The following is an 11,696-nucleotide window of genomic DNA, read 5'->3' as shown; positions in this document are numbered from 1 at the left end:
CTTGTGATTATAACCGTACGTCGCCATGTTGATGTGTTCGAAACGAGGATGCTGTGGTTGCGGTCCGAAGGTAACACTGCGCCAAAGGGTTGTCGTGATGCTACTGTACCTCTTTGCATGTCCATGATCCATCCAGCTGTTCGTCCCGTGTATCGTGCGTGGTGCTCTCCGGAACCAACACTCGAGCGAAGTTCAACCCCGTCTGAACACTGACATGTGCCATGACACATGCTCCCTTCTTTTTCGGTTTATTTCTGCATATATCCTTCATGTTGTGCTTCTTCGTCAAAATAGCTGCGCATCCGTCGTCAACTGCTTTTGCCGTTCATCGTTGTCTTGATCGGACCACCTCTTGATTGCTGGCGCCACGGCCATCCTTGTTGCCCCTCCTTTCCTTTTTGCCCGCGTTTCTCGACACCGACGGATCAGGGGTTTCAACCGGCCGCGGATGCTCGATAATATTCGCCACCGTCTGCGCTGATCAGTGGTCCCCCAGAGGTCGCAAAGGGTCTCGAACACGGAGGAGGGAAGAGACAAGGCGGGATGACGGTATGTAGTGAGTGTTGATCGTCCTTGGCTTGGGTTGTCTGGAGGGAAGAATTCCGAGAAATCATTTGGCAATTGGAGAAATTTGAAAGTCATTCTGCGCTGCGGAAGAGTTTGCGCACGGACCCTTTGACATGCAGCGGGGGACGAACGGACCTGCAACACAAAAAGAAAGAACGGGCAGCCGAGGAAGACATCAGTGACAATGCGCTAACAAGGAATTGAAGAAGAATTAAGTCATCCCATCCTCTTCCTCTTCCGTCTCCAACTTTCCCCGCGCTCATCCTACACGAGACCACGAGACCAAAGCGCCGTCCGATCTTTCTCCATCGATCCCCCTCTTTATTTCATCCAGTTCCAGTCTCCTCAACTGAACCGAACTGCCGCCGTCGCTGAAGATCACCGTGTTTTGGTCGACACAAGCCCTCGGTATTCCCAACTCCGATTTGCCGTCTTCCGGATCTCGGCGAACGACTATCAACGGTCGGTTCTCAGTCTTTTTGCTCGACCATCTTTAGTTCTTCAAGAGGACCGGAAGCCCCCGAATCTCGAACGAGTCGCCTCCTCCGCTGGAGACATCCGCAGACCACTGGAACCACTGGAGACAGTTGCTGGAGTTGACCTCTGACAAGGACTCCTCTCGGCACGCGCTAGCGGTTCAACGACTCCATCCGGTGTCGGGTCCATCCCCTGGCGACGCTAGCACCCGACGATACACTCCACTACCACCTGAGATAGCTGCGATAGCGCCAAATACCTGGGAACTGCGGCGAACTACAGGCGAGACCCTGACAAGGAAGCCAGAAACAGGCCAGACAAGAGATGGTCCGTTGAGTCCTCCTTGGATTCAAGGAAGAGACGGCATATAAGGAAGGAAACACGAGATAATGAGATTGCGTGTCGTACGCCGCCGCAGGATACACAACTTGTCCTTCTTTCGACACCCACCGTGGCCGAGCTGAGTACCGAGGGTGGCTCCGAGGCTGGGCTGTTTACCGATTTACACGAGCGACTTTCGGACGACCGACGGGGACTTCTCCGAACTGCGACAACTGCTGAACAGCTGAGTGCACGAGCGCAATTTCCTTGTTCGACCGACTCCAGTTCTTTTTTCAACACCACGACCGACTTCGACTACCTACAAACCTACGACGACCTACGAAATCTTCACCTCGACAACGTCAACTTGACGATACCCTCCGTCGTCCTTTGTCTCTTCGAATATCAATATACTTCCGTCTACTCATTGTCACGCGACCAACCCCAGTGTCGCCTTTGCCCGTCGCTTTCGCCGCGCGCAACATATTCAGAGCTCCTTTTTGCTACCCTCGACATCATTACCCTTTCGACGATACCTAAGCGAACGCAATCGCATTCCATATTCAGCATGTCACCGCATCCCGAACACAGTGCTCCGGCATCTGCCGACCCTCCGGCTGCCGACGCCGAACAAAAGTCCGACTCGAGCGCCCCGGCTTCTCCTCCTCCCGCTCCCGTCCCCTCAGCCGACCCAAGGCTCTTCCGACAAATAACACAACAACATACGGGCGGCTCCGAAGAAGACGTTGACGACATCTACAAAGTCTCCCCCCTAGCCGCCCTCAAGCTCCTCAGCGCCGGCATCGAGACCCTCGTTTCCCTGACAGGCGACATCCCGCCCACTCCGCCGCCACGATCCCCAACCCTGCCTCACATGCGCGGTATGGAAGCCGAGAAACAAAGCATCGTACGGTCCAATTCCGAGAAGAACCTCGCCAGGCTTTTGCAGCAAAAGAGCGCGAGCAATTCCCCACGGAGACCGTTCAGCCCGGCGCCGCAAAGGCATCCCCACCCACCTCCTTCGAGAGAGGGACACAAGAAATCCGAATCAATAGACGGCGTCCACATCCGCACCTCTAACCCAACCCCACCGCCCAGTTTCTCGTCAGACGACCCAAAGCCGACCCTCGAACCCTACATCATCGTCGGCGAAAACTCGCAACCGCTCAACACCCAGCACTCGGCCATAACCCGCAAGTTCTACTCGCGCCTGCCTCCCCCGATCTCCATCACCGACTACCTCCTGCGCATCCACCAATACTGCCCCATGTCCACGGCCGTCTACCTCGCCGCGTCTCTGTACATCCACCGCCTGGCCATCATCGAGCGCGCCATCGTCGTCACCAAGCGCAATGCCCATCGCCTACTTCTGGCAGGCATCAGAGTGGCCATGAAGGCTTTGGAAGATCTGAGCTATCCCCATACCAAGTTCGCAAAGGTCGGCGGAGTCAGCGAGACGGAGCTGGCGAGGCTGGAGATCAGCTTCTGCTTCTTGGTCGGGTTCGAACTGAGGGTGGACGAGGAGGCGTTGAGGGGGCAATGGGAAATGCTGAAATCCGGTGTCGAGGCATGGGAGGGCGTTGAGCATGACCTTTATGGAAAACGAGACGTCATTACGTTGAGGAATCCGCCGCCGGGGAGGGAGGGGAGACAGGCAGAAGCGGCTGCAGAGGCGTGAGATGCTGATATTGACTGTTGGTGTGTCTGGGATTCGAATAATGATGCCTAATTTTCCCCTTCAACTTTGTTGTTTCTGTCCTTGCTCTTTGTTGGCAGCATATCTTGAGCATGGTCTGCCTTTCCCTGGAGTGATACCCTATAATCATAAATACCAAGTATCATTTCTTCTTCCGAGTTCCCCTTACCTCTACATGAACACCATATTTCTGCACCTGCTCATATCACTGGCGATTATAGTTCTGTCTAGACCTAGAGGTAGCTTCCATGGTCTGGGTGATACAGGGCAGCCCTAACCCCGAGAGGAAGGATGTTTGTTATCTTATCGTAAATTGTTCGCTTATTGCCGGCATCTTGCGGTTTGTCGTCTGACAAACAACTTCAACTTTACAACCTCCCATTCTTGATCAATACATCTGGCGAATCACTTGAATTCATCTCTTTTGCATCTACTTCTGCTTACCTCTGATAGCGAGGGCATAGAGAGGTTTGATGTACCAAAAGGTTATACAGACAGATTGGATCAACTCCAATTCCTTTGGACCATCCATCCATCCATATCCGTCATCGTCATCCAGCCCAGTCAAGAATCCATCACGCCCGAACACCCAAAGAAATCGTTCCATCATAACATCGTATCATGAATTTGTCTTCATCCTCCCCAGACTCCAGCTGGAACAAAAGGTCATGAGAGTCAGAGACCCGTGAGACCTGAGTAGATCTACTCAGTCAACCCCATCTGCTCATCGCTCGGCTCCCGGTACGTGCCCGCCGGCTTGGTGGCGTGTCTCGTCTTCTCGTCAATGATGTTGGATTTATCAATGGCTTCGACTTCGTCCTTGGCTTTTGGGTGTCACATCTCCATTAGCATGACTTGTCCAAGATTGCATATCTTAGGGCAGCGAGGAGGAAAAAGTCCACCACACCCAAGCTCCAGGTCATGCTCAGATAAGGAAGATGGAACATATTACGTACCCAGCTGATCATCACTATCCGCCTCCTCCGGGCGCACCGGATCCTCAACGGGCGCATCATCGTCAATGACGGGAACGGCTTCAGTGCCCTTGGTCTTATACGAGGGGTCGTTGACCTGGCCGTCCGGAGCGTCGCGGGGAAGGTCGGCGCCGGGCTTGTCGTCGTCGTAGGCGTGGGCTACTTTGGACATTTTTGGTGGTTGGTGGGTGGTAAGAGCTTGGGGTTGGTTTGATTTGGGTTTGGTTGAGCAAGCGGCTGGGAGGTGAGCTTGGGAGACTTACTTGATATCCTATTGAAGATCCCAAAGACATTCCAGGGACGAGGGTTTATATATCCCCTTCCCTTTACTGTTTTACATCGCGGGCTGTTCCGTTCCATTTTGTTGAGCCTCAAAGACTCACCAAGATGGATGACGAAACGATTACACTCCGATCATGGAGGAGCAAGCCACAAGCAAACAATCACCCAACGAACCTCAACCTCTTTCATCCCTTCTTTCCCCTTCAAAACATCACCATCCCAAGTCGTGACATCGTCCCTTTTCCCCCAGATGGGAATCTGTTTCTTATATTGGGGGAATCACATCTTATTGGCGATCGATATTCGGTGTTCTGTTTGTTCTTTGAGCCCCGCGCGGATCGACCCGAACCCACTTGTGCCACTTACACGCCGATTCATGCCAAACAAAGGCAGGAACCCTTCCTTTGCGGGTGCATTGCAATGTCATCCCTTCGTGTAGATGTCAAACTTACACACCGGCAGCAATTGAAACGATTCGGGACTTTCTCAGTTTCGTATATCGTTGGTCGATATCCAAATGGAAGGGACGAGTTAGGGTTCTGCGGGGATGAAAAGTGACTGGATGCAAAGTGCCGCTGGATAACGTCACGATTTGGGCTGGTGACAGCATCGTCGATAGACGGGAGCGAACAAACAACATCAGATTGAAGGGACGCGGGGAGAGAACCCTCCGGTTTGTTTCATCGCAGGTCAGGTAAGATGATGGAAAGTGGAAGGTCGTGGAATAGCAAACTTGTGGAAGGAAGCTATATCAGGGGCTTCTGTTCCAGCTTGGAGACTTTCCTTACAACAACAAAAACAACTGCATCCCATCAGCCATTCTCTCACCTATCCTCCCAAAGAAAGAAGCCCCCGAAGAAGCTCACAGAAGGTCGATTCGAGACATCACTCACAAAGAACCTCTCCCAAGCAACGCAGAAGCAAAAGACCGCCAACATGGTCGACTACGGCGCCACCAACTCCTCTGACGTCCCTCCCGAGGTTCCTCACAGCGAGGAGTCGACCAAGGACCCCGAGAACTCTATGCTAACTTCCTCCTCGAAAACGCCGACGAGCCCTACGACCAGTCTTCTTCGGACAACAAGAAGACCACGGACCAGGGCGAGAAGGATCCGGGAAATGTGGCGAGAGGATTGAAGGCTGCTATTAGCAACCCTGGTGTGTCTGAGGAGGCGAAGAAGAACGCGAAGAAGAAGCTGGAGGGGTTGCAGTAAGGTAGGACTCAACGGAAGGACGGCTAGACAAAGATGTGGTTTGGGCTTGTCACCTTTGACAGATCGGCCTGGACAACGTGGATGCTGGATGCGTGGATGGTACGTGGCTTACGAGATGGGCGAGTCTGAGCATATCAGGCCGTCATGATGGAACGATGAAATGATGACATGAATTCAATCAACAGGATTCCCATGCCATGCTTTGTTTTCAAGTCGTGAAGTTCGTCATGTGTTGCTTTTTGTTGATCCGTCTGCGACCCTCCCTGTGCGGTACCTCCAGCCCCGTCACTCCTCCTACTCCGACACCCTAACAACAACCTTCCCCTTCGCCCTCCCACTTCCCAACCTCTCATACGCCTTCACCAACTCCTCCATCTCCCATACCCCATCCACCACTCCCCTCTCAATGACCCCCTCCTCCACCAACATCCCCACCTCCCTCACCGTCTTCTTTCCGGGGATCAACAACAACAATTCAAACGCCCTCGGCGTCCCGCCCAACCACACCGGCCTTAACTTATTCCTAATATACGGAACAACACCCTGCGACGCTCCCCCGACGATACTAATAAACTTTCCCTCGGTCTTCAAATACCCCGGCGACTTGGTAAACATCTCCTGACTTCCTGCGCAGTCAAACACAAAATCCAGCTTCTCCTCCCCAAACAGACGCCCCAAATGCTCCGTGACGGGGTTGTGTGTCTTGTAATTAACCACCTTCCCCCCACACCTCGTCACCAACTCCTCGCCCTCAGCAGAACCGGTAGTCCCCCATACTTCCGCCCCCTTTCCCTTGAGGATCTGCGTAAGGATATTCCCCACCCCTCCACTGGCGCCGTTAACCAGGCACTTCTTCCCCTTCCAGTCAGCTGCCGACGAGACGCCAGCGGTCTGGGTCATGAGAACAGCCGTTTGCCCAGCGATGCCAAACAGACCGACGGCTTCTTGTCCTGTGACTTCTTTCCCTCCCGCCCCCCACGTCTTCGGCTTTTTGGCTACTAGGGAGGAGGAGACGAGGAGGTACTCAGCTAGCGAGCCCTTGCCCCAGAAGACGTCGGCGGCGCCTAGTGCGCCACTGACTACATCGCCCACCGTAAACTCATTGGCGTCGACGCCAGGTCCGGCAGATACCACCCGCCCGCAGAAATCGAATCCAGGCGTTGGGTTCCGACGGAAGGGAAGCCAGTGGGGAAATAAGCGGAGGATGTGTAGGTCGACGGGGTTGAGGGATGCGTGGGCGATTTTGAGGAGGAGGTTGTTCCCTGTGATTGTTGGTGGGGTGGTTGCGGAGGGGGAAGTGGAGGAGGCAGCGCCGGCGCTGGGAAGGGGGTGAGAGGGGGAGAGGGTTAGGCCGGCGGAGTTTAGTGTCCAGGCGCGCATTTTGGGTGGGAGATCTGATGTTGGTGAGGGGGAGGTCATAGTTTTGATCTAGGTCGAGGGTTGGGTGGTGATGATGGTTGTGATGTGGATTTTGTGGTGGTCTTAATGGCGTTGGTGTTGGTTAAGGTGATGTTGGATGAACTGGGGAAAGATCCAAATTCAGGGGTTCAATTGGCGGCTTGGCGCTGTTAGCGGGAGGCGAATGAATCGGGTACCCCAAGTGGTGATGGTCAGGCTGGATGAAGTTGGTATTGCGGGAAAACGGTGATAAATAATGTCTCCCCGTATCACGGGGCAGGTGCACATTGACTACCTCCGAAAAACTACTAAAAGGTAGAACGTAGTTCTGCTTGCTAATAGAATTCGGATGTGTACACTATATAGCCAAAGCCACAAGGCCAAACCCTGTGACACCCCGAAAGAAAAGAAGAGAAGTGTTTAAGGACGAAATGTAGTTTTATAATGTCGTTGGCACCGGAAAGAAATATGAAACGTTGAAAGCTCCTGTGTGAAACGCGACAGTTGTTGGGTCGGTGCCAGGCTGGGAGCTTGGGCCACCCGGGCCCAGCTTTCCACCGACAGCCCGCAGACCTCCCGGGCCCGGGCTGCTGGGACCATATAAGAGCGTGTTCGGCTAAGGTTCGATCGATACGGAAATAATGGCATTTTTTCCATACCTGACCGCTTACAAATCTTACTGCACTTTCAGGGACCGTGCACCAGTCCGTACACCAGATCTAGATTTTCACAGTATAGCAATTTACTCTAATTAGTCTTTTATAGTACAACTTCCTAAAATCACTACCTTTTTTAATAACAATTCGCTTATTAAAATCGCCTTCTTGCAATACCTCCCGTACGTCAAGCTTAAAATCAAACCGTTTATCAAGAGTTTACCTTCGTAATAGAGGCAGGCTATATCAACCAAATTGCTAATTGCCGTCACTACGCTTACTACGCCGCTTCGAATATCACCCGCCTACGCTAATACCTTTAAAAGTATAAGGGGTATACTATATAACGCGTTTAATAATAAATTCAATATTATAATAATATCCGCTAATATACTATTAAAATAGAGCAAAAACACACTACCACAGAAAAGCATAGCCTACCCAAAACCTTAGAATAAGGTACTAATCTAAAAGTTAGGAATGATTTCGCGAGGATATTAAAATAAAACCTCTAAACTATAGCTATTAACTACTAAAGGAGGGAGGGGGAAATAGAACTTCACCCCTAAATTAATTGCTTTGGAGAAAGGAGTAAATCCGGAGGTTAGTTTCTTAGGGAGGGAATTACGAGTAAATTTAATAGTTAAATCTTTTTAGCAGCGAAATTTGAATATATTCTATTAATCGAAGTAATCTCTAGTTTAAATTACCCTCCTCTTTTTTCTCTCTTTTTAAGGAGGAGTACTACCCTTTTTATTTTTAGAGATTTCTATAATTACCTACCTTCGGAGTTCGGGAAAGACAGTCTAATAAATCTACTCCTCCCTATCTGAATTATTCTACTTTTAATAAACTTTTTAGTCTATACTAAAAAAAGTTAGAAAAAACTCCCCAAGTTAAACTTCCTTTTAAATTTACGTATAAGTCCTCCTAATAAATTTATTAAAAATTAAAACGTTAATTGTAAAAAAGTATCATAAAGAAAAATAATACAACCCCCTTTTTACTATTATATCCGGAAATTTACTCTTTAATTTCCGTTTTTGCTTTACTCTATTTTCTTAATCCGTCTTTCTTATTACTTTACCTTTCTCTTATCAGCCTTCTTCTTTAAAACCCACCCACCTCTTTTTCTCTTTATTAATCATATACCAATCCGTTACTATAGTATTTCTAATGAATATTAGGTTGATTTAATAAAGTAGTAATATATTTTAGTAAATTAAGTCTCTAAAGGAAGGGGAAGATTTAAGTTCTATATTTATAACCCTTATCCCTTTAAAAATAGTTTTACTTTTTAGGAATTCCGTATTTACTATAATTTTAATAAATAAATAGAAATTATTAATTATTAACTGATCTTTTATATTATATTTAACCCTTATTTCTAACCGCTTCCGAGAAACCTTTTTCTCGTTCTTTATTAGAAGGCAATTAAAACTTCCTTCATTTTCGGAGGTATTAGAAGAATTACTAATTTAATACCTTCGAAGTATAAATTAAATATTCCGTCATTAATTAGGGCGGGTTAGAAGTTTTGGCCGGGTAAGTTAGTAATTTCTTTCGCCTTTTCATTTTTCTTCTTTATTTATTATTGAATCCGAAAATTTAATTAAATTAAAATAGGAAATTATATAAGCAATCGGTATTGCGCTATTCTTTAGAATTAATTTACCAATTTATTTTATTATATTTATTTAGGTATTTCAACTTTTTAATGTAAATAGGAATTTTATTAATCGGTTATCAATTATTAAATTGAATATAGTAGTAGATTAATTCCTTTTTAATTTTCGATATCGTTATACTTTTTTATTAGGTAATTAATATAATATTATAGGCTATTTCTATTTACTATTTAATTATTATTTTTTCTAACTAAATTGGGTCGTTAATTTAAATCTATTATTTTTAGTATATCTTATTCTCTTAACATATAGGTACTTAGGAGGGGGCTTTTAACCTATCGATTAGTAGGTTTTTATAGGAGGTTTCGATAAAAAATATCTCAATAACTTTTATTATTTAGAGACTATATATTTAAATTAAATATTATTCGGGGAATAATATATTTATTTCAAAAGCTTTATTATTTATATTATTAATCTGCTCCCCGTTACTATCTTTATATATATAATTTCTAATAAAATATTCCGTATAGGTTTTTCTTATCGCGAAGTCCTTATTTTAGTCGGTATCTAGGGTTAAATTGAAATAGAATTATCTAAATTTTCCTTAATTAAAAATAGCGAGGACGAAATAGTATTAGTAGTAAATTAGAAGGTATTACTACTAAATTTTTCCTAATTAGTATTTGTATATTGATTTGATATTAAGTAATTCATTATTATTATTAATATATACATCGTTAAGGGGGAAGTAAATATAGTTTCTAAATTAGCGAAATATTTAAATTACTTTAATTATAATTAAATTTCTTTCTAATTAATTAAAAATATTATAAGAATATTATATATTAATAAAGTTTAAAATAACGGTCTCCCAAGATATAGCGTTATAAATCGTTTTGTTAAGTTAATATAGAGGTAGGAACGGAAGATCTTTTCCAATTATAATTTCTATAGTTTTTTAATTAGTTCAATTTATATTATTATTAAACGGAGCGGATTTATCCCTATCGATAATATTAGTTTTTAGGTCTAACCGAACGAATTTCTAATCTATTATTTTATCGAAGGGTTTTAGTTAATTATAATAGTGTAAGTAGATCCTTTTGAATTCCATTTTAATATTAAATTATTCCATTATATATTTATTCTATACTATTAAATTATTATAAATATTCCGGATAATATTTAAAAGGAAGTTAATAATAATGATAGGAGAGAGGAATGGATTAGAAGGTACGTTTATAATAGGTTAATTTAGTCCTAATACGAGAATCGAAAAGATTCTAATAGGAGAAGAATTTACTTTCGAGGGTTATTATAATAATAATAATAGGGAAGGAAGAGTAGTAAGAAGGGAAAGAATGTAGGGGGGTAGTTTTTTTTTATAAACGTTCGGTAGATTATTTATATTAACCGTTCTTTTCCAAATTTTTATTTTTCATAACCTAAATAAATTCCTTCATATAAGTCTTTCTTTGAATTATTTATTTTTTAATTATTTTATTTTAAGAGGGGGTAAAAGAGCCGAAAACTTTCTTCGAAAAAATTAGGGTAAATAAATATTTAAGTATAAATTAAACCTATTATTTCTTAATTAGGTACTTTTTAGGTATAATTTGAATAAAAGGGGTACTTTCTATCTCTTTTTTTAATTTCATTTAATATTTGGCTACAGTCTAAATTATTAATTATTTAGAAGAGGTAGCGTATAAGTTAATTTGGATTCTTTTATTTAACTTTCTTACTATTTAATATAACTACCTTCCTTCTTTTTTAATAAGAAAAATTCGTTTCTTAGCTTAGGGATAATTTATAGTTACTTAATTAAATATAAATACTTTTTTGTAGGCAATATTTACTAAAAGTAATTTTTATTTAAATTTCCTCCTTCGTACCTTCTTATAATTGGGCTTTTATTTCTTTTATTTTTTAGAGAAGGAAGTACTAAATTCCTAATATACTTTTTAGCTTCCAATTTCCTTCTTCCTTTATTACCTATTTTAAGCTCCGCTAGGCCAGCTCTTAAATCTTCTTTTCGGAGGCCTTCTTATTAAGTATAAGAAAAGCTTTCCCCCTTTTTGTTTCTTTAATGTTTCTCAGTGCTTAAGTAATTTTTCCTTTACGACGCTTCGTTTTTATTTAATAGATCTGTACTATATTTAATTAACTCATTAATCCAAATTTACTCCCTACGCAAAATAATTTAATTTCGGAGGTAATCCAATATAAGCTCCTTTTTAAATTCTAAGGTATACTTCTTTACCCTATATTCTCTAATATTCGCGAAATTAATCATATTATTTAAAAACGCTTCGTTATTCCCAAAAATAATCTTACTACTCTAATTTCTTATTCCTTGCTAAGGATTAGTAATAATTTTCATTATACTAATAAATACCTTAATAGTAGGAAATAATTCCTTTCTAAAATATATATTAATTTATTTAGTAGCCGCCCTATTTTTACCGATAGTTTATAAG

General features: G+C 44.0%; 4 protein-coding genes across 4 annotated transcripts; 2 read left to right on the top strand and 2 right to left on the bottom strand.

The window, feature by feature from the left end:
* Positions 1 to 1,933: 1,933 nt before the first annotated feature.
* Positions 1,934 to 3,043, top strand: B0H65DRAFT_553443 (cyclin-domain-containing protein; the record flags this gene model as incomplete). The annotated part of the gene is made up of 1 exon (XM_062829962.1): positions 1,934 to 3,043. The coding sequence occupies one exon, from the start codon at positions 1,934 to 1,936 to the stop codon at positions 3,041 to 3,043; it is 1,110 nt and encodes a 369-aa protein (XP_062676659.1).
* A 720-nt stretch (positions 3,044 to 3,763) lies between these two features.
* B0H65DRAFT_436928 (uncharacterized protein) lies at positions 3,764 to 4,207 on the bottom strand (the record flags this gene model as incomplete). Its single annotated transcript, XM_062825271.1, has 2 exons — positions 3,764 to 3,885; positions 4,018 to 4,207. The coding sequence occupies 2 exons, from the start codon at positions 4,205 to 4,207 to the stop codon at positions 3,764 to 3,766; spliced, it is 312 nt and encodes a 103-aa protein (XP_062676658.1).
* A 1,046-nt stretch (positions 4,208 to 5,253) lies between these two features.
* Positions 5,254 to 5,531, top strand: B0H65DRAFT_553441 (putative conidiation-specific expression protein; the record flags this gene model as incomplete). The annotated part of the gene is made up of 2 exons (XM_062829961.1): positions 5,254 to 5,298; positions 5,373 to 5,531. The coding sequence occupies 2 exons, from the start codon at positions 5,254 to 5,256 to the stop codon at positions 5,529 to 5,531; spliced, it is 204 nt and encodes a 67-aa protein (XP_062676657.1).
* A 294-nt stretch (positions 5,532 to 5,825) lies between these two features.
* Positions 5,826 to 6,911, bottom strand: B0H65DRAFT_436704 (uncharacterized protein; the record flags this gene model as incomplete). Its single annotated transcript, XM_062825252.1, has 1 exon — positions 5,826 to 6,911. The coding sequence occupies one exon, from the start codon at positions 6,909 to 6,911 to the stop codon at positions 5,826 to 5,828; it is 1,086 nt and encodes a 361-aa protein (XP_062676656.1).
* Positions 6,912 to 11,696: the final 4,785 nt, after the last annotated feature.

The sequence above is a fragment of the Neurospora tetraspora genome (genome assembly GCF_033439725.1).
Source record: "Neurospora tetraspora strain CBS 560.94 chromosome Unknown B0H65scaffold_10, whole genome shotgun sequence".
Taxonomy (NCBI): Eukaryota; Fungi; Ascomycota; class Sordariomycetes; order Sordariales; family Sordariaceae; genus Neurospora; species Neurospora tetraspora.
This window is presented reverse-complemented; position numbering and strand designations above follow the sequence as displayed.